This window comes from Rhamphochromis sp. 'chilingali' (assembly GCF_963969265.1).
Source record: "Rhamphochromis sp. 'chilingali' genome assembly, chromosome: 19".
Lineage (NCBI taxonomy): Eukaryota > Metazoa > Chordata > Actinopteri > Cichliformes > Cichlidae > Rhamphochromis > Rhamphochromis sp. 'chilingali'.
In genome coordinates, this window is record NC_137946.1 from 24,557,149 (window position 1) to 24,580,645 (window position 23,497).

The window sequence follows — 23,497 nt, forward strand, 5'->3', positions numbered from 1 at the left end:
AACAATATACAATATACAAAACAACTCACACATTAGAGAGATAGTGTTTGTTGACAGCCCGAAAGACCCAGGGGAAGAAGCTGTTTGTGAGTCTGGAGGTGTGGCCTCCACTGATCTGAGGCACCGACCAGAGGCCAGCAGGTCAAACAGGTGGTGAGCGGGGTGCAAGGGGTCACCTGTCTTGGTTTTCCTTAGACAGGAGGACCTAGTGATGGTCTCCAGGGGTGGAGACCATCCAATTATATTTTGGGTGGTGTTAATTACCCTCTGGGCAGCCTGTTCTCAGTTGTGGCCTCTGCCTACCCAGGCAGTAGGAGAGCACGCTCTCCACTGAGGAGCGGTAGAAAGCCAGCAGCAGCTTCTGCTGCAGGTTATCCTGGCTAAGGACAAGGAGGAAGTGCAGCCACAGGATGTTGGTGTTGTGGCTGTAGGTGAGATCAGCAGAGATGTGGGTGCCCAGAAACCTGAAGATGAAGACAGAGTCAACCTGTTCTCCATTTATAATGAGAGGGTAGTGGACTTGTCTGTGCCTCCTGAAGTCCATTATGAGTTCTTTTCTTTTAAGGACTTTCAGCTTCAGGTTATTTTCTGACCACCAGCAGGACAAGTGGTGGTCTCAAACTGAGCAAAGAAGGTGTTGAGCTCCTCTGCAAGTTTGAGGCTGCTGTTAAGGGTTGGAAGGCTCTGGCCATGTAGTTGGCGAGGGCTTGGATGCCTCTCCACGCCTGGTGGGGGTTGTTAAAGCGTACATTGGCCCACTTTAATGCTGTCCTACCTTTTCTAGACTGTTTTTTACTAAGACAGTCTAGCAAAGTCTCAAACATTTGAGATGTTTAACATTGCTGTGTAATTATAATCTTTTTCTTCTGGTTGTTCCCTTTAACAATCTGCTGAGCATCATCTCAATCATCACCCCAGTATCCTGTCCTGTCAGAAAAACCCTCTGCTTTTCTTCCTTGTCTGTGGTCTTGCTCTTCTGCTGCTGCCTGGGAGCTCCCTATTCATCATGCTTTGTCCTGTATATCAACTCTGTCTTCTCTGCACATGTCCAAAAAATCTCAGCTTCGCCTCTCTAACTTTATCTCCAAACTGCTCAACCTAAACTGTCCCTGTGCTATACCAATTTCTAATCCTGTCCATCCTGCTCACTCCCAAATAAAAAATCTGAACATCTTCGGCTCTGCCACCTCCAGCTAAGCCTCCTCTCTTGTTTGGGGTCACTGTTTCCATATCATATAACCACCTGCTCCCCCTTGTGCACTCTTTTCTTCACTGTCCGTTGTTTTGGATGGTCGACCGTTATACCTGTCCCCCCTGGATAAGCAGAAAAGAATGGATTGATGGATGTATAGCGCTACATACTAATCAGTTCAGCTATATTGTTATAGTTTGTGTTTAACCCAGTTATTATAACAAAGAAATTTCTCAGCTTTTGAAGCTAAAAGCATGCCTCGTCGTTTCGAACACGACAGGAAGGTTAATCATTTCAATGACTTTAATTGTTTATAAATCAGTGCAATAAATTCTGTTATTCTAAATGCTATCTTAAATATAAAGATATTCACGAATATAAGATTCACTTGGGATAGATTATATTAAATAAGCCTTGTTTCATACAGTAATTTCCAAATTATATCCCTGCATGTGGTGTTTATCAAACCGCAGCGTTTATTGTAGTATTTAGAGCTACCATTGGATGGCGCTTTTCCCCTATTACGGATCCTCTCAAGCGGTTTCCATGGTGCGCTCAAGTGTTCATTGAAAGTCATCCTTGAATTGATGCCACTTAATTTCAAAATAGTAAGTCATCACAGCACTTTAGCTGCAGTAGGACACAAAAAAATTCACAGTGGGTGTTATGACAGCTAAAAACTTTAATTTAAAAAATAAAAAGTCAGATACAGTCAACATTTTAATAAATTGTAATGTATTAGTTCTATAAGCATCCAAGTTCATAAAAGATCACTTATCTTTGGGGATATTAATGTTCTTTGAGGTTTCACCTCATAATTTGTGGAGTGGTCTAGGAGCAATCACCTGCTTCAGAATGTGAACAAGACCAGAAAGATGGTGCTTGACTTCAGAAAGGAAGAGGACAGCTCCACTGCCGGTACTCACCCTGTTAATGTGGTTGAGGAGTGCAGGTACCTGGGCTTCTACATAGACAACAGGTTGTATACCAGAATGAGAAGGGCAAGCTTGGTTTCCTCAAAAATCAATGGATGCAGCAAAGTAATGAAGACTTTTTATCACTGAGATGTAGTGACTGATGTTCCCTGTACTGTGGTTGGCTGGGGGAGGAGCAGCTTTAGAGCTGAGATACCAACTGAGTAAATTAACTGCCTAGCAAGGCTAGCTCTGTGATTAGCAGCAAACTGGACACTTTTGAAGCACTGGTGGAGAGCAAACCATCATGGTGGATCCTGACCACCTTCTCTAACAGTCTGTTTCAGCTCTGCTGAGACAAGGACAGCCATCGGAAGTCTTAACCACATGCTATCACCTTCTATAAAACAGTGATATCTGGCTGAGAGGCATCTGCCAGATTTTATTATTGGCTTTGCATCATCACTTAAATTGCTATAACAAAAAATAATTCCCCAAATATGAGATAAAGTACTTATCATCATAAGTAAAACACTTCTAATTAGCATTCCTAAGAGATAAAAGATTTAAAAAAAAAATAACTGGGTGCTCACGTTCATACTTGAAATCCATCGCTGGGAAAATGCAAAATTGTGGTAAATGTTGGCATCAATGTACATTGAAATTTAATCCCAGGACAATGCAAGGACAGTGTAATTCAAACCATAACATTGTTTTATATGAGGACAAACAAACAAGCAAAAACACAAGAGCATATTCACATCAAGAAGCCACCTTCGTCTTTATTAATAAAATTGTTTGGTTAATACAGATGCTGTAGCTCAGAGGGAGTCAGTGAGCTGAAGTGGATGAACACTCCATGTAATCTTAAACACCAAGCTGTGTGACTGCAAAAAACAAAACAAAGCAAAAAAAAATAATTAATTAAAAAAAACAAGAACAAGAAACCTTGTGTAGAGCTTGGGTTGGGAAGAAGAAAAAAAAGGGAAAAAAACAAACAAACATCTGTAGTGTGAAATCTTTTCCATATTTTGACATATGTTACATTTCTTTTCATTTACAAAAGTGCAAACAGATCACGTTCAGATCTACTCAATATAAGCCATGGCGCGTGGGACTCAAACAGCCGCATTCAGAGTAGCAAAATTTATGTCTTGGACCTCGGTGCCATCAGTCCAGCTACACAGTAACAGGAAAGGGAATTTAAACATTTCTGTTTTGTTTTTTCCATATAATGGGAAGATTCGCAATACAAGTCCTCGGCAATGGATATTGTTATGATTATGGCACACACTTTTTGGTCCATCCTCAGACACGGACATTGTTTTTTGCTAAATGCTTAAATAGTTGTTTTTTTCGTGTGTGTTGATATACAATGTGTACCGGTGTGCCTCCTGCTCCACCCCAAGTCTCTCACCCTCCCAGTTCATGTTGTCATCAGTTGAAAGTCATACTGTACAAATGTCAAAGGGCAATCAATAATCAGAGTTTACAGGAAGTAGTCTGGGGTGCGGCGAGTGACGTGGGGCTCCCCTCTGCGAGGCGCTGGATCAAACTGCAAGCTGGGTAGAAGGAGTAGAAAGAATAAATACGATTTGTTAACCACTATATGTTTTATATACAATTACAGCTGGGTCCCAAAGCTACCAGAATGCATCGTGCCTTAGACTTTACAGGGTTTAAAATAAAACCTAAAGGATTTAGGACTTTTCGGTACTTACAAAGAGTATTTTAGGGTGTCGTCTAGTTCCATGATTGCCGCCTGGTTGCCGCAGCGGTAGCAGTAGTTGGGAGCGCTAAATATTGTCACCACGTTCCTCTCATGGCACCAGTTGTAACCCTGAGGGAGGCAGATGCATTATTCACTGGAAATGTATAATTCAGAATAAACTGCAACTCTAATGCAAATCTAAAACTGAACTCGCCCTTGAACTCTGTATGACTGGTTGATGGTGATATAACCATTTTGTCCCGATGTTCTCTGTAGCAGCGAGGCTTTCAACTCCATTTTTTGTACGGTTAGTGCACTTCCAAAGGTTGGAGGAGCTATTTATCGTAACGGCTCTTTGTTGCAGTTAAATTCATATTAGCGTGCTGACTGCCGGTTGGAATCAAGCCGTCTTTCCTGAGCTTATTCACCCCTCAGCAGCAGATGGATTATTTGTATGCACATCAAATGAGCCAGTGACATACCTCCATAACCAGCTGGTGGGCACGGGACACCAATGTGAGGCGGTTGGCGTGGTTGAAAGTCTCCGAAATGTCCTGACCGAATGTGTAGCCGGCTCCTCGCGGAGAGATGCCCCAGCCACCGCGGTCATCCGGGTCCGACCACAGCAGGTCACACATGGGACCCTACAGGAGACAAGGAGGAGGAAACAAATTGGTTTATGGGCTGGATGGACTTAAACAGCCACTCTTATTAGCTCAATTTAGCTTTCAAATATTATAGATGTATTTAAAATGTCATTGTTACCTCATGTGGCACTTCCTGTAAACGGTCCAATGCCCTAATATGATCCAGTGTATCTATGGATGGTGACAGGCCTCCATGAAGGCAGAAAATCTAGAGGGAGAGGAAGGAAACATGAATCTAATTAATATTTCCTCTACTAATGTTTGATTCTTTCAGAACATTACGCTTACATATGTGAAACCGAGTTTATATTCTTACCTGAGAGTCTACCAAGGCAGTGAGGGGCAGGTAATCGAACAGGTCTGTGAAGTACTTCCAAACATTGGCGTTACCATATTTCCGTAGACACTCGTCATAGAAGCCATACACTTGCGTGATCTGTCTGCTCTCGTGATTCCCTCTGAGGATTGTGATGCGCTCTTGGAAGCGAACCTGAGGAAAAAAAAAAAAATAGCAGAGAAAAGATCTGAATGTTATTTTTTTTATTCTCATTCAAATAAATAAATGAATACATTTCAGGTTTAGACAAAGTCAAATGTCAGAACATATCACATACCTTTAGTGCTACTAGTAAAGTGACGGTTTCTACAGAGTAGTACCCTCTGTCCACGTAATCTCCCATGAACAAGTAGTTTGTGTCTGGAGACTTCCCTCCGATCTTGAACAGCTCCATGAGGTCATGAAACTGGCCGTGCACGTCTCCGCACACAGTCACCGGACATCTCACCTCTTGAACGTTTGACTCCTTTGTCAGGATCTCCTTTGCCTGGTTGGAAAAAAGAAATAATTCAATAAATAAATCTGCCTGGTTCAGGGTTTGAAAAACAAATGATCCCCACTACCGAAACATGCCAAAAATGTACAAGTCTGAAATACCAAAAGGCAGCTGGGACAAAGCAACAATGGCCTAAGAACATTTTAAGTTTTATTCATCTAAACCTGCCACTGATTAGTTCCAACACAGAGGAAGTCATGTGATCCGTTAATCACATGCACAATACAATGTAATTTCCAGGGTCATTCTTTGTTCTTTATTTGAGAGCTGGACAATTTCCTGACATCCCCACTCCCCAATTTCCACATCAGCCTCCGGGGAATCCATTAAGATGCTACACAGTGATTATAGCATAAACCGAAACACCACCACCAGAAGCTCTCTATGGATGTAAGCCTCTAAAATGCGTGTGTGTGTGTGTGTGTGTGTGTGTGTGTGTGTGTGCGCGTGTGTGTCTTTTATTAGTTTCCTGCAGGTCTGGCTTGCAGTGCTTGGAATTGCAGCTCTGGCTGCACTGCAACATTTCCCAAAAAAATCAATTAGTGTGATGCTCCACAACCCAAAAAAAAAAAAAAAAAAATGATTGGAGACTGGCTGCTGCCACTTCTGGATGGAAAAACACTTGGTTTGCTCTGATTATTCATTTAAGAGGACTCAACCAAAGCCAAAAGTGCTGTAGCAATGTAACATGACCGCTACAGCTAAAAGTAGATGCGATGAGAAATGTTATTCTTAGACATAGTTCAATCGACTCAGAATTCACCGTGAAGCAGTCGAAAACCTGCCGAGCGTGAGTCACTGTGTGGCCTACAGCTAATGCTTCTGGGGGTGGAAAAAAAAATAGGATACTGCTGTCTCATTCAATGCACACAGGAAAAATACACACCAAAAACCTGAAGCTGATATTTTATTTGAACAACCACTTTTTGGAGCCTCTCAGTTCAGAGCAGGGTTTTCTTTAGGGGGGAGGGGGTAGAAATGTGTATTTTTTTCCAGCTTAAAAATATACCCTGGCATTCTGTGAATCATTTTCACCAGCCAGCTGCCTGCTTGTTATGCGGTCTTTAGCTGCAGTTGCCAGATTAAAACAAAACAATAGGAGAACACTTTAAACAGCATCAATACTAAATCTGGACACCCACAACAAGCCCCGTTCCTGGAGTCAGTCTAACGTGGCTCTCTTCCAGCCACGAAAGCCTAATGTTTTGTCAACGACGCAATCTGAGCAGCCGTGCATACTGTCCCCTTTAAACAACAGGGTGAGAGAGAGAATCGACAGAGTCAGAGTGCTATAGCTGGCCTGTCAACAGCAGATGGGACAAACTCAGAGTCAAAAGGACAGAGTTGCATCGCCGCACAATGCTGACCTATATAAAGCACGCCCCTCCACGTGCCCATACTGCCATGAGGCAGGAGGCTTTTCAGTGACTGGGCTTAGCTTGGCAGGCTGACCGCTGTTTCTGCCTTTAAAGCAATTGAGCTGCTAAGCCCAAGAGAATATTCTCGATGTCTGCATTAAAGTCAAACAGCGATAAGTTTTCATCCCAATCTCACGCCAACCCTTATTAGTGGCATGAGGGGAAATAAACAAGCAAACAAACACGCACTTTAAGTAGGCCAGGTCAGGCTGTCTGGGATCCTCTTTACTTTTCACCGCTCTGCACTCAACTTCTTCATTTCCTTTGCTCACAGTTTCACTTTAATTAAGCACAACATGCAATTCAAACACTGTATAACTGGAGAAGAGCTAAAAAGACTAAATTAGTCTCGCAAAATCACGCAACAGTGATAGGAATCTAAACAGTTTTTTGTTATTGAGCACAATGACTACTATTCACTTTCCCAATAAGGCAGATGAGAAATATAAATTCAATAAAGAAATAAAATGTGTTATTTCCTCAGCCTTGAGGTTATCCACCATGTCTGAGGAACTCTCCAGCTAAAATAGTTTCAATAAAAACGGCAACTGCACACAGATAAAATAAATTAGACTTTTACGACTATATTTTTTTTACTCAGAAGCAACCAAAACAAGTATTTCAATAAGGTAAATAATACAAAAAAGATAGAAGCACAATTAAATATGAGCAAATAAAGTTCAACAAAACAAATGAACTCTTTCCCGCAAAGAGACGGAATTTGACGAGCTCCTCTGTACGCTTCATGACGAGTTTTGACATCTCATTATTTCTCAATAAAGATGTGGTTTGATAACCTTTAAAAGAGTTTCTGGGTTTTTCCAACAGTAGCTGCATAGGCAGAGATGCAAACCCAGTCATTTTGTTCTATAACCAGGCCTCAAATACGTCAGGCACAGCTCAGTTAAGAAAAGAGCTACGAGGACTGTTATCTACCGACACATCAAGGTTTTCCACTGAGTACATACACAATGAAATGTGAGGAAATCACAAAAAGATATGTGAGCCTTTGGCTTCGTATTTGTGACCGACCCACGAGCGTCTGCATCCATCCATTTATCATTTGAACGCTCTTAACAAGTTTTTGGGTGTAACATTTGATCTTCGGCTCTGTAACCTTACACTAAAGTCGATGTGTAATGTGTTCAGTGACGTATCAGGTGTCACCTCTGCGTCCCAGATTGGGTAAACTGATAACTTGATTAATGTAATGTGCTTTCTCTTTATAGCTTTATGCACAAAAAAGGGGTGGGGTGCCTGTCAATATCCTTCACAAAATGTCACTTTTATCACCTGGGATTAACTTCCGATTAAATATTACATAAACTGGAGAAGGTAAATCAATACAGTGTGACCTGATGTTAGGACTTTTCACTTCTCGAAATTTGAGATCGGATTTAGTGAAATCCACAAAACAGTGTGTGAGGCAACTGTTTATCCACGAGATGTCCAGTAACAGTATGTACTCTGGAAAGCTGTGATTGTGAAAAAGGATGACCGCACTGATTACTCAAGCACCTCGTCCAAAGTACAGATCACACCTGCCACAGAGAGCAAACTCTGCTCAGATTACGACTGCACTCAAGGCGCAGGACGGCCTGCGTTCAACAAAGTGCTTATTCAAGAGCCCCGACATGAAGTCAGCAGTTTTGGTCAGCTAAATCAGCCCATCAGTGTGGAAGAACCAGCCAAAGGCTCACCTGCAGACAGCTTCAGGTGAAATAAATCTGACAGCTCTGCAAGACTGTAACCACAAGCAATGACCTCACTCCTGATTTATGGTAGCTGAATGTTATGCATACTGCCAACCTCACCGAGTGAAACCACTGTAAAAATAATTAACACGAGCAGCAGACAAATGGTGGCAGGTTATGTCTGATTTCATCAGCATTTCTGCTATGACAGTATGAATTTTGATGACATGTATTTCACAACTCATTTTGCCTTGGATGCACTCAAAGACCACCGAGCAAACATCCATTTCTGATGTTTTTTTAATGAGTCAACCAGAGATACAAAAAAAGGTCAAGCAGATGACATCAGTTCTAACAAGTGGGTCAACTGCAGCAACGTGACCAAATTATTGCATCACTGTGGCACACTTTAGAGGTCTCTACACACCTGCGTCATTGCATTTCTTATCTACCCTTCAAGATGGTTCACCCAACGCAAGATTCAAGATGAAGTAGACCAAGTTAACATGTTTCGAAAGATAAGAAAATGACTGTGGCTGACTGCAGCCAAAATACCAAAAAACACACGCTATACAAATATGGCTTAAATGAAGTAGAAACAAAGTAGCACAAAAAGATGAAGGAGAACAAATAAATAGAATAGAAAAAAAAAAGAGGCCAATCCAAAAAATATATAAATCTACATATAATACAATAAGGAGCTTACAATATTACACACAGAAACCATCTCTGGATGATTATGTAACCCTTTAATAGGTTTATTTTTGGCCAAAGGAAAAAGCAGAAGGTCACAAAAAGGTTAACTCTCCCCATCTGTGACACATTATTCATTTAATCACATTTTCTCTGCATAATTGACGGCAACATCAAACCAGTATCCAGTAAGCAGACCCCAGTCTGCAGACACCTAATTCAAACCTGGCTCAGTGCTAAATTGTCAAACCAATGATCTTACTTCTGTGAAACAAACAACTTTTGCAACAACATCCAGACTCTTAAGAGTGAGGAGCCTACGATAATGCAAACTGGGGAAAAAATTAAAATCGCAATTAATCACGTTAAACAGAGGAACACTTCAAAGCATTGCCTCTCAGCACACTGACACCAGGCTGAGGCTCTGGTATGACCGGCCTTCTTGTGAGACAACTGGAAGGGCAGATTACACAGCACATCTCATTCCTCTGCACCCACACGCATCCCCAAAACAAACACGGCCTCTATCTGAGTCACAATGAACAGTGTTATCCTGAGTCACACACTCTGATCCCCTTAGCAACAAAGGCTTTCACAGTGTTAGTGATGCAACTCACAATCAATCATATCCTAGGCTATTTTTAAAATCCGGGAGGATGTTGTGTGGGAGCCTTCTGCTGAATGTATAAACAACATTCACTGGGTGGGAGGGGTGGATGGACAGATACAAGTAGACAGTGTGGAGAAACTGGGCTCCTGACAATGATACAGCCCCCCACCCACCCACCCTCAGCTGCTTTAATGGCATCTTTGCTCCATTAGGAAGGAAACAGGAAAGAGGAACGCTGCATCATTTGTGCAGCTCTTCCATCTACAGCACATGTGCTGTATCGCAGATGTATCACTCAATTATTAGCCGTTTGCTGATATACCAATATCAGTATTTATTACAGATGATATATAGAGATTTAAAAGGTAAAGAGGAGGCAGGAGAAACACCCTTCAACCATGTTATAAGTGTTGATGTGGCAGCCTGCAACTCCCCTGTCAGCAACACGTGCTTGCAATGCCACAAACATGACAGCTGGCTGAGTCTGGCGGAGAGTATACGGGCAATTTATGACTTATTATGACAAGTAAACAAACTGAATTATCATAATATCTCAGTAAGGATTTATTTAAAGGAAAATCTTCAGTTACAGTTGGAGAAATCATTTTTTGTGTGTCTGTAAAGAAAAGACTTGCTGAGATATCACATTTTAAATCCCTGAATATTGTCATCACTCTCAAAAATCCTATATCAGTCGGGATCTAATGTGCTGTGCCAGTATAGCTGTCTTAACAAGTGTTCGCAAGATCCGTCTGTCTTTGAGATAGTTCAACATACAGAAAAAAAACTATGTGCTAAATAAAAGAGGCTAGTATAAACAATTCCTGTGTGCTTTCCAACTAACTCCATTAATAAAAAGGCCAATTTATATGCCCAGCTAAGCACTGACCACCACCATCCCTCTAAGCCCTATGGAAAGGATCCCGTCCCTTTTTGGAATCCTGATACACAGTGTAATGAGCATTTAAAATTACTGGGACTCAAATGGAAACAAATATTGGGATTAACGTTCCACTTGAGAATACCAGACCTTTAAACTTCAGCACACAGAACTCCAAACATGGTAGCAGCATAAAAAGAAAAACAGACTCTGAAGACTCTCCAAAAAGAAAAGAAAAAAAGAAAAGAAAAAGCCTCTTCTGTCAGCATAAAGCCTAACAGCAAATTTATAATATTCACTATATACGCTGTCAAGTTATGGTGTCAGTCACTTGACTTCTGACACATAAATCTAACAATCAGAGGACAGGGTGTCAATTCTCCAGCAGGGGGAAGCCTAAAAATGGACCATGACCCAAGGCAGCAACAATATATAGCACGCTTTGGGCAAGAGAGCTTTCTAGAAACAGAAATCCTAGACAGATCAAGATCAGGATTAAAAAGCACAAAAAACAAATCCAAAACCCAAACAAAAAGAGTATTAATTAAAACAATCTGAGGAGAGAACAGTGGTAAAATGTTTAAGAGTAAATGCTCCTTTACAACCAGACATCCAGAGCCGGAAATCAGCACAGAGCAGGGAGATTGGGGTTAAGCTCAGCTCAGACCACAAAATCAAATGGCCAGTTATCAACCAAAGCAGAAGCATATGGGCATAACAACACTCATAACAAGTTAATTAAGGTTAGTTTAAAAAAATAAAAATAAAAATTATAATAGTAAAGGAAGGAACCACCTTACACCAGCTTAAAGGTCAACTTCACACTGTGATGATAACATCAAAGGTCAGCGTCTGAGGGAAATTACCATCAAGTCATTTTTCAGCTATTTTTAACTAATTCTATGTTTCCAAAGCAGTGATGCAAAAAAAATAGAGCAAAGGACTAAGGAACTCAAATTGAAAATTACAATTCAGGCCAGGCATCACTTTCATCCATTAGGTCATGTTTAAGTTTGAAAACCGCCCACATTATTGCCTCGAACAAGTCATCCTCTCCATTTATAGACATGAGTAAACAGAAGGTAGATAATGGACTCAGTTTCCTGACTACCTGTGAGAGCTGCTGAGGGGCAAAAAAAAAGCACCACACACACAATCAGCTGGCAGTTTATTAGGCACATCTAATTAAAAACTAACAAGATTATTACTTTGATGGCACGATGTTTGTGGAAATTGCCTTGATTAAGACTTGCGGTGTTTTAGGAGACTGCAGTGTCTGCTGTTGCTGAATTGTGCCGAATTACAGGAGGCGTTTCTCTCATTTAGACTAGCCCTCATTCAGGGTGTTTCTTGGCTTAAAGGATTTTTATTGTCATTCTAACATTTGATGTGAAACAAAGTTTTGCACTCAGCGAACAAGAATGAGAACACCTAAGAACAACGCATACAGAACCAAAGGAGCAGGAAATACATTTGCATTGTAATTTAGCATAAATAAGAAGTGGTGGACAGTGCAGAGCCCAGTGGTTTCTCATGTTTGTTATCTTTGGCTGGGAGCAGCAGAGACTATAGAGCACATTTAGGGCACTGATGGGGCTTTGGCTACATAAACAAACATTATTCATCCACATGTAGTGAAGGTAAACAGACTGTGTTACCTTAATTAACAAGTCTGAGCAATTTGCTATTTTTTTTGGTCATTGGATAACCAAAAATGTATTTTAAGCTCGACTAAACTAAGCCCCACTTAGAAATAACTTGTTATAATTGGAGGGCCAAATGTCTTAAGTAGGTGCCAACTTTCTTTTTCTTTTTTTATTGCAGGAAAAAAACCCTCCTCGATATAAATTGACTGGCTGGATTTATTACCCTGTGCCGAGAGCTACACAGTAAGCTTTTCCTCACCTTTTCATTGCTCCAAGTGGCTGCACCTAAACTGGATACAATCAACCTTAATAGGCTAAATAAAAGGAGCCCAAAAGCCTGACTTTCTCACAAGAAATCAACTTTATCTCTTTCCATTTTGATGCCAGCTGGCCACATTTTTCTTTTACTATTTTCTAACAGCTTCCATACATAAATACTGAGGCATAAAATGAGGCAGAGCACTTCCACTCAGTAGCACGGCTAAGAGATGCTGCAGTCACTGTCAGTGTGAATGAGAAGGGCTGTAAATGTGGTATGTGACTTGAATTCAAAGCTTGTGGGTCATTCTAGCTGCCCGGTAAAGCACCAAGAAGCCCGAAAACTACCACATGTAATTTCTTATTTAGCGGTGTAAAGCTGTTTAAACAGAACAGAAGTCTGGGGCAACTCGTAATGATTGTCAAATCCATGCACAACGCAGTGAAATGTACACGATAGACGCCATTTTAAGAATGTCTGGAAGGCGGCGGTGAGGAGGGAGAAGACGTTAGCAATAAGTTAAGGGAGGGAATTAAAAAATAAAATCTTACCTTTTCACATAGTGTTTTTACTTGTCCCTCGGACAGCTGCTTGCATTCATTGAGCTGCTCGATCCACTGATCCAGTTCTTTCGTAAACGCCTTTTCGTCCATTTCTGTGTGTTTTCGGGTTTGCTGCAGTTTGTCACGTTAGCTAATTCGGGTTAGGAGACGACTCTCCCAGAGGTTACCGTCTCTCCCAGAGGTTACCGTCTCTCGAGGGCTTACAAAATGGCCACAGTAGAAGCTAATCACTCTCTTACTAATAGGCGCATGTATCGCTAACTGCCAGATCACTGTGATGATTTGACTGAATTGAAACTGGGAGAGGGAGGGAGAGGTGACAGTTAAGGATCCACCCTTGTCGAGCCGCTGGCGAGCAAATAACAAACTTCCGGTTGTGCTTCGAAATAAAAGCTTCTCGGCGGACAAGTTCTGAAATACACCCTTACCTAAAAGAAAAAAATAAGAAGAAGAACTTGCTAGGCTTAAACATAACAACAATGCAACTAGAAAAAACTAGCATCCGGCAAATAATCGAAAAAAAAATAATAAGAGTCTTTAATTGACCACCTTTTACAACTTTTCTACGTATGTAAATTTTAATTTTATGTAAACAGCTCAAGTAAACATGGTCTGAATAAATTTCTGCCACACTCTGAAACTTACACAGTGACAAAGGTTGGTAAATATACATAACATATATCCCAGAATGTCGTCTATTATGGTAGATGTTTGAGGATATATTATTTTTATGATGATTGTTATTATTATGTGAAGATTGCGTCAGACTAGGGTATTGTTGAAAAATCTAATAATTTCCGGTCTAACGCTGTATGGTCTACCTTTACTAAAAACAGAGCGCCGCCCGAAGCAACCAGAGACCTATGAAGGCTACTCACTGATTGGTTCGCTGAGCTGCTTCCTGTGCAGTTTCATTGGCTCGCTGTTTATTGGGGAAGTTACTAACACAAACCAAAGAGAATACGTCATGGCTCTGTGAAAGCATGCCGTGCATTTCACGTTGTGGCCATGATGTCACTGTTTTACCTCCTTGTTGTCAAGGCCAAAAAATGTAAATAAAACAAAAGACAGCGTTGTCTTTTAACCACGCTTTCTTTAACAGGCTTACCTTCCGCATTGTATTCATTCCTCTCAGTTTTCGGTCATAAATAAAGGTCGCTAGGCCCATTTAAAGGAGTTTATTGTTTGTGTACGGTATCAGCAAAACTGCCAAGTGATCTCACTCAGACTCAGTCCTAAAGCCAGTGACTTTCTAACAAAAACAACGATTAAAGATTCGTTGATAATATAATACAGCTGTGCGTCACAATGTGCACTCATGATTCATCACTGTAATAAACATAATCAGAGTTAATCTTTCACAAAAAGTTCTCTCTTCACAGAAACACCAAGTTCACCTTTAAATAACACTATATTTCCAAACCATATTTACCTATATTGAATCGTTTATGAGGCACTTTATAAAAACTACAGTTCCCAGGTCAATTTATTTAATTGCCTGTATTTAGGCATGTCCCTTCGATAGCTCAGTTGGTAGAGCGGAGGACTGTAGGTATATGATAGCAGGAATCCTTAGGTCGCTGGTTCAACTCCGGCTCGAAGGAGCTTTTTGGGTGCTTTGAGTACTCCGGGATAGTAGAAAAACACTAAATAAGAATCAGTCCATTTACCATTTACTATATGTGAATTAATCAGCATGGTCAAGCCCCTTCTGTTCTTTGAAATTATGCAAAAGGACTCAGTGACTGAGGGTGAGAGCAACAATTCAGGAAATATTTCGAACTAGAAAAATGGGGGGGGGGGGGATAAGCTTTAATTGTGAACATTGTTCATCCCATACCAAGCAGTTTGTTAGAATGTGGCAACAACCTTTTTGGGATGAATTTGCTGACACTTTCAGCAATGACCCTGCAGTCGATTCACAAGAACCTTCTTTATATGTATGACAAACTGAAAGTTTCTGACTGCGGCTTTAACAGTTTCAATTCAGCATACGACCTGTTGTTCTTCTTTAACTCTAAATATAGACCTATTATATCATACTGTTATGTGAAGTCCAAAGCAGGTCTTCTCTTGTATTGTGCAAAAACATAAAAGAATGGAGACTTTACTAAGCCTGGTCCCAGTTAATCCCAGACTCAATTAAACTGGTAACATAATAAATCATATTTATTTTAGCTGGGGGCTCTGTGTGGAGCAGGGATCCCACATCTTTTCTAATCAGCCAGAACAACATTTGTCAGTTTGTCTTTAGTTTATTTTGTCTTTTATATATATATATATATATATATATATATATATATATATATATATATATATATATATATATATATATATATATATATATATATATATATATATATATATATATATATATATATAGTTTATACTGGAATTTGATGATTTCATTTATTAAAGAAAAAAAGCTATCCAAAAACTGGCACTATGTAAAAAAGTAATTGCCCCCTAAATCTAATAACTGGTTGTGCCACCCTTGGCAGTAAGAACTCCAAACAAGTGTTTTCGATAATTGATACTTTCAGTTTGTCTTTTCACTCTTTCACTTTGTCTCTTTGCTCTTTTACTTTGTGGTGGAAGGACTTTAACCCTCTCTTCTTTGTGAAATTATTTTAATTCAGTCACATTGGAGATTTTCCCAGCATGAATGATCTGTTTAAGAAAGTATCAAAGTATCTCAGTTGGATTAAATTTGGGGCTTTGAATGGGCCAAACCCTCGATTTGTTTTGTTTTTTGTTTGTTTGTTTGTTTGTTTTTCCACAGTTGGACTTCGGTGGTGTGTTTTGGATTATTGTTCCGCTACAAAACCCAAGTGTTCTTGAGCTTCAGAACAGGAACTGATGGACAGATATTTTCCACCAGGATTTTCTGTCAGACAGCAGAATTCATGGTTCAATCATTTACAGCAAGTTGTTCTGGTCCCAAATCAGCAAAACAGCCCAAGACCATCACACTACCACCACCATGTTTGACTGTTGGTATGATCTTTCTATGAAATGTTGTGTTAGTTTTACACAGGATTCAACAGGATTCAAACCTTCCACAAAGTTCAACTTTTCATCATCAGTCAACAAGACATTTTCCCAATAGTCTTGGGGATCATTAAGATTTGTTATTTTTTTGGCAAATGTAAGATGAGCCTTTGTGATGGTTCATCACTGTTCCAGGTTTTCTCCATTGGTTTTGTAACCCCTTTCAGACTGATAAATGTCAATGACTTTGTTTCTAAGTTGTTTCTTGAGATTGTGATATGATGTGTTGCTTTTTGAGATCTTTTAGCCTATTTCATTTTGTCAGACAGGTTCTATTTAAGTGATTCTTGAGTCAACATGTCTGGCAGCAACCAGGCTTACGTATCACTAATGAAATTGACATCAGCTTTCCAAAAAAATGTGGTTAATCACAACTAATTCATTTAACAATGGATAGCTTTTCTCCATAATAAATGTAATCATCACTTAAATGCTGAATGTTGTTTTCTTTCTCTAAGATTAAAATTTGCTTGATGATCTGAAAAAAAAAAAATAAATGTTTGACAAATATGTAAAAAAGCAAAAAAAAAACACAAATACAAACAAATGCTTTTTCTTCTGCTTATCTATGGGTCACGTGTACCAGAACCTTTCCAAACACCAGGGTACACCCTGGAGGGGCTGCCACAGAGAACCCCTATAATCACATCTGTGGCCAATTTACAATCACCAACTGACCCTGGAAGCATGTCTTTGGACTGTGGGGGGCAGCTCAGCTGGCCAGTGGATACAAATCCAGGTGTCTTGTGCTAACCATCAAAATGATCCCTTTCCATTTTTGACCTACAGTAGCTGTCTGTTTTGATACTAAAACTGTTGCCTTAAAGGATTTTCAGGTCATTTACAATTCTGCCTTCAAATTACCACAAGCTCAAGGCAAGCAAGTGCAGTTTTATTGCTATTCCATTATTTATTACATCTGTTGTTTTGCTGCTCTGACTGTAGCTTCTCTGTCATGACTTAACTGTATAGTCTAATTGTTTGTGTCAGCAGGAGGTCACCGCTGGTGTAGACTGGTGTCAGCAGAACCACCTGCTGATCAACGCCGGGAAAACCAAGGAGTTGGTGGTGGACTTCCGGAGACGCAGACACACCACACTGACACCAGTGAACATTGAGATAGTGGACTCTTATAGGTACCTGGGTGTTCACCTGAATAATAAACTGGACTGGAGCCACAACACTGATGCTCTCTACAGGAAGGGTCAGAGCAGACTCTACCTGCTGAGGCGGCTGAGGTCATTTGGAGTACAGGGAGCCCTTTTAAAGACCTTCTATGACTCTGTGGTGGCATCTGTCATTTTTCACAGTGTGGTATGTTGGAGCAGCAGTTTATCGGCAGCTGAGAGGAAGAGGTTGGATAAACTCATCAGGAAGGCCAGCTCTGTTCTGGGATGCACCCTGGACCCAGTGCAGGTGGTGGGAGACAGAAGGACTCTGGCCAAAATAACATCTCTGATGGACAGAGTCTCCCACCCCATGCATGTAAATGTTGCTGAACTGCAGAGCTCCTTCAGTGACAGACTGCTGCATCCTCGATGCATGAAGGAGCGTTTCCGCAGGTCCTTCCTCCCTGCAGCTGTCAGACTGTACAATCAGAACTGCCCCCAACAAACACAGATGTTTACATCTGAGCTGTAACTGCAACAATTTAATCAACCGATTCGCACTATAACCTGGTTTGCCTCTTATCTGTAGTTTTTTTTTAATTTGATAACTGTACAGTATCAAATTACTGGTTTATAGTAACCATTGTCCTTAATGTAAATACGTAAGAAAAATTGTGTATGTTTCTGTTCTGTGTCCTGTTTGTTGTATATGTGTCTTTCTGGCTGCTGTTACAACCAAATTTCCCTTTGTGGGACAATTAAAGGATTATTCTATTCTATTCTATTCAGCTCTATTCTATTCTATTCAATACTCAAACAGAGGCATGAGACTTGTGCCAGAGACTTGTCAAGACTGTTGTGAGCAGAGGCTGACAGAGGTCATAGGGGTTACGTCTAAAAGAATAACCATATACCATCCAGGAAAGCCAGTACATGTCAGTCTTGATGTAGCTCTAGATTTTCAGCAGACTTATGAAAGCTTGACACAAGCATATCCAGGTCCATTCAAAGGCAAATGCAGCCTTTACCACAAACAGAGACCACACATGAAACAATAACAGAGATCAAAGGCTATATCTGCTCTTCCAACACACTGGCACATGTTCAAGTTTGTCACGGCAATTAATAATTATCATATCTTAAATCGGGAAGCTTTGCTGCTTCACAACCATCAATTACGTTTTGAAGGAAAAACTGCTTCTCAATTTTCTGAGTGCTCTTATAACAATCAGACATGACATCAAGAAACTAAATATCTTCAGACAGTGTATATTAATCATGGGCATTCCAGCGATTCCAGCAATGATCTTAATTCTTAATGTTCAGCATCAGTGAGGGGAATGTTATCTCCCTGAAATTGACCATCTATTATTGTTAAGCTCTATTTGAGAGAAAGAAATGCACCAATACATCTATTTTCCTCATACAACAATCACACAGTCCTACAGAGGATGTATCTGTGCTGCAATGACGCATCTGTCCCACTGGGTTTTTGGGTTTTTTTGTTTGTTTGTTTTTAATAAAAAGCAGATTAAAATGTCCCTGGCAGTTTTTCCCCCCTCTCTGTTTTTCCCATTTGAGCCTCTCCTGCAACAGCAATTCATGTAATCAAGCAAATTTTCAAGAGCGCACTCCTCATAATTAGAAATTTCTGTTTGCAAGGTCACAATGGAAACAAGCAGTCATCTTCTGCTTTGCTCAGAAAGGACACAAGAGCATCGGCTGCATCCTTAAAGTAAAATCTAACCAGTATCTCCCTCTGGATCACGCTAATCAACGAGGGGATTGAATTTCAGATCCCTCCTTTGATGAGCCGCTCCTCTTCTCATGTTTGCGTAAACATAGTGGATCATGATACAGTTTTCCACATTATTTTCCACTTGACTCATGATAAGCTTACAGTTCATCAAGTTTCAAGTCTCTTAAACGGTGACCCTGTAGTCTATTTTAGATCACGATAAGCATTCTCTGGATCGTTGTTTTCCACATTAACATTTCATTGATCACTTTGTGAAAAGCTCATCCAGGCTGCCTGATTGTTGTGGCCCTGGCTTTCCCAGCCAGTGGAGTGGGCAGCCATCCAAGCAGGCACACCGTGATGATTTTCCCGTCTACCGTAAACACTCTGCCTGCATTTAGCTGATCTCCTTAGTTGGTTTTCGGTTAAAATCCTGTCCCAAATACGAAAGATGAAGATTCTTCAGTGTCCCTTTGAAAAGAGGGCACTACCCTATCCAGATCTACTGCACGTATGCCTCCATTGAACTTTATGTTTCCAGATTACTTTGTGATCTGTAGTGAGAGTAGGTAGCAGGAGGGGGTATGTGGTGGATAAAATAGATTGAAAGTCAGCAGAAGCAAGACAACATTATTTTGAAGAGGCGGAAAAGAAGGGACCAAGAACGCATCAAGTGGGGCCACAGGAAATCCGAATGTTCACTCAGAACTATTTAATACGTGTAGATAAGTGGTGATAAACCATATTTTCAAGCTCATATGCAGCGCTGTGTTCTTCCACAGATTTATAGTGTGAAATGTTGAGGTGCATAAGAATTTAAACAATCTTATGATGGAGAGTTGTAAAGTGTTGCAAAGTAGGAAAAAAGTATTTAGACATTTTACTTGAGTACAAGTTATAATCCTACTTAAGTAGCTTACCATGCCACAGGTTGTATATTCAAATGTATTCAAAGTACCTAAAGTAAAAGCATTCATGTGTAATGGCACTTGGAGATTATTGGAACATAATCAATGAATCATTGATATGTATATCTCTTTAATCTTACAACTGTTGATGGTTTTAATTACTTATATGTTGCTCAGTAGCTTGACATGATAATAATGTTATTATTAAAATAATAAAGCTTTAAAAATAAATAGTATGGATTATGAAGTGCAGTAATTCAGTATTCAGAATATACTGGAGTAAAATGAAAACTATAATCTATTATATAAATTATATTCCTACTGGTCCTATCCATGATCTCATCCAGTGATGTTGGGGATTGTCGGTTTTAACTTGGCTGTGTTGGGGTGGCACTAGTGGGGACCAATCATATTTAAAGTGGGCTAGTGCCACACCTCCCTTCTAGACACATCAATGCCCCAATTTGAATTCTAGTTTGTGTTCATGTCTGTTAGCAAAGTTGTTTTCGTTTCATTTTACTTGCTGCTTTGTGATCATTCTGATTGTTTTCACCTGTTTTCGGCACTCCTGTTTCTTGTTAGTTTGAAACACAGACACTGTTCTGTGTTGTCCATAAAGCTCTGTGTATTTGGGCTCCTGTTTTGTGGATTTTGTGTTGTTTTGGGACTTTAGGTGCATTAGTTTCCTGCATCCTGTCCAACACCTCTACGCTCCAATTGATGACGACCAACAATCCCTATGTAAAAGCTAATTCACAAGGGAGCTGCCTTTTTGACAGGTGAATTAGTTAGCCTTCATTGCTAAGTGTTGCATAACTACAGTGATGACAGAGTGTCCTGAAAGTTTGCTTCTACATATAGAAGTGATGACATTATTACACAAAGAGGGGAGCAGCAATGGCAGGTAACATAATACAAGAGGTTAATCCAAAGTTGCACAGTGTGCTGTAGCAGTATGGAGCCAATGTGAGCTCTAATGTACCATCTTTTACTACCAGCAGTCAGCTGCAACTTACCATTAAGCATTAGTGTCTGGTATAGTTCCTATTTGGATACAAAAGCTAGTTAGGTACCTGCTGCTGCCACTGTTGTTGTTATTGAATGTCTAAATTTATATTCACTGTGTGTGCCAAGGAGGTTTGGAGAAAAGCTCTCTTAATTCCAGGCGAGCAGATGCAGACTATGTTTGATGTCCTTGCCAGGCAATCGGGAGAAAATGGCTGAACCCCCTTGTAAACAACAGTATCCGAGGTATGTGCGGTGTGGCAGAAGACAGGATGGTGTTAAATGGGTTGTTTTGGAAAGTTGGGCAATGATACTGTGGAGGAGGAGAAGATGATAGAAACAATCAAAACCCCGGGGGACAGTCAGACATCATGCTCACAAAAATACAGCCACCGGTTGTATAACGATAGCTTATCAGGCATACATAGCATTACATCAGTGGTGCATTGTGAAGTCATGTGATGATTTCCCTCTGCATGAAAAACTCCAAACAGAGAGAGAAGCACAGACTGGCTGTCTGCAGGAGACGGACACATACGGAAATAGAAGAAGCTGACAGATTATTCAATACCGGGTTTGGATACATGCAAAATAAACACTCAAGACAGTAGCTTTTTAATGCAGAAAGTTACAGCAGACGATCACTTCAATCAAATTATGGTGTCAATCACATGAGAACAGAAAGTAATAAGAAAAAGGCACCAAATGCAACATGTTAAAATGCAATGTGTCATAAATATATAATATAAAACTACACTTTAGGGCACCTGTATGAAATATTGTTCTAATAATGCATTATTTTAACAACTTTTTTCACTCATTCCCTGATTTTATTGATTGTTTCATGTGACAGGCTAAATATAGAGATGCAGTGATTTAGAAAAAAAGAGGAAGAAGAAAAGAATGAGGCAGCAACACTACCTCCACCTCTCTCTCATTCTTCTACCAATTAGCATCCAGCACTGTGCCTCCAGGATACCTGAAACCATGACAACAACAGGCTACTGTTCCCATCTGAGATCTGGAGCTCCATCTGCTGTTGCTAAAGAGGAAATACAGGCTGTGTATCCCTCTTTCACATCTCACTTTTAAGAAAGGATTGTGGAGGAGGCGAGGGGGATAATTCTATTGAATATATATGTAAGAAACTGTTAAGTGTAATGTTGCCTTTATGAATGAACTTTCATGCCCAGAAGACACCTATTTTTGGTCAATCGTTAGTCACCAAACATTTCTGAAACTGTAAATACACTAAACTGATAAAATGATCTCTGAATGTCTACTTAAGAAAGACCACTGATCTCAAACTGCATTTCAAATGCCACAATGATGGGTGCCTCTTACGGTTGCTTTTTCAAAAATTCCACCACCACATAACATTGTGAGTCAGAAAAACAAAGCAGCCCTTTCTCCAAGGGAACAAAATGATCCGGGTCTTGGTACATGCAAAGATCCCACAGCCTCCCTTGAGACTTGCTTTAAAAGGAAGGAGACTGACAAAAGGCCAGAAAGGTGCAGCCCACACAGTTTATATTCGTGGTCAGGTACCCAGACTGGCTGGGTACAGCGCTATTGTTTTCCATGCCTCACACCACACTGTGCAAAGGTATTGCCTCAAAAGCCCTGTTGTTGCATCAGCATTGAATTATGAGTTGCAGCTTAGTTACCCACAGCTTTAGACTTGAATTTGATTGTGTACACCTAGCACATGTGGCCTAATTGTAAAGATAATTATAGACTTTTATAACAGCAATAACATTTTTTTTAAATGTGTTTTTTAAAAAGCAGGGCATAGACCATGGAGGTGGCCACCTAGAGCATTGCCAGCTGGACAGGCACACTCTTAAAAGTCTGGCACTGATATGCAGTATGCCTTATATATTGCTGAAAACATTTTTTTACTAAACACCTAATACTGAGAATTACAGACAGACTGTAGGAAGGGGAGGAGGAACCTAACGGTCTTTGTTTTAGCTTTTCCAACTTCACACTGCTTAACAATGTTACTGACCTTCCCTGCAAACCTTCTGATATGACATGAGCATCCTGCTGCAGGGTGGACTTGTGTGGATTTACTCACACAGCCCACAACAGTCACGGTAAAAATGAGCTATTAATTATTCCAGACACAGAGATGGGCGTCAATCAGAATCTAACAGCAAATCACAGTTTGTTCTTTTTAACATCTAAGACGTGAGGGTCAAAGGCATCAAATCCTAATTGCACAAAGAGCAACTAAATGGCTACAGCTGGCTCTACATATTAGAATCCCTTCTACACATGAAAGGTTCCTTTTATGGAAAAAAGAATCAGAAGCAGTGTTAGGACCATACGTACTTGAATAATGAATCATATTTTTGTAATTTTGCCCCTGTACACCACCACAGGGGATTGTAAATCAAACAGTCCACATGTCATTGAAGTGCAGGCTTCAGCTATAATTCAAGGGATTTAATAAAAGTATTGCATTAACTGTAGCCATTTTAATACACAGTCCTAGATTTTCAAAAAGAAGAAATGCACTGATCAGCAACACCCACAGGAAGGACACGGGAGACAACTAGTGGATGATCGCAATTATTTCCTAAGTTAAAATAGACCCTTGACAGCATCTAGTCATGAACAA

General features: G+C 40.2%; 1 protein-coding gene across 1 annotated transcript; it reads right to left on the reverse strand.

Moving 5' to 3' along the window:
- Positions 1-1,984: 1,984 nt before the first annotated feature.
- ppp2cab (protein phosphatase 2 catalytic subunit alpha b) lies at positions 1,985-13,229 on the reverse strand. The gene is made up of 7 exons (XM_080867859.1): positions 13,049-13,229; positions 5,079-5,288; positions 4,781-4,954; positions 4,583-4,672; positions 4,300-4,461; positions 3,828-3,946; positions 1,985-3,668 (listed from the first exon to the last, which is right to left on the reverse strand). The coding sequence occupies exons 1-7, from the start codon at positions 13,148-13,150 to the stop codon at positions 3,596-3,598; spliced, it is 930 nt and encodes a 309-aa protein (XP_080723985.1). The 5' UTR covers positions 13,151-13,229; the 3' UTR covers positions 1,985-3,595.
- Between the last annotated feature and the right edge of the window lie 10,268 nt (positions 13,230-23,497).

Bases quoted from the DNA above. Each gene is read 5' to 3' on its own strand.
- ppp2cab (XM_080867859.1), bottom strand. From the start codon at position 13,150: ATGGACGAAAAGGCGTTTACGAAAGAACTGGATCAGTGGATCGAGCAG. The intron at 5,289-13,048 runs GTAAGATTTTAT...TTTTCCAACCAG, and splicing joins TAAAAACACTATGTGAAAAG to GCAAAGGAGATCCTGACAAA. The intron at 4,673-4,780 runs GTAAGAATATAA...CTCTCCCTCTAG, and splicing joins CTGCCTTGGTAGACTCTCAG to ATTTTCTGCCTTCATGGAGG.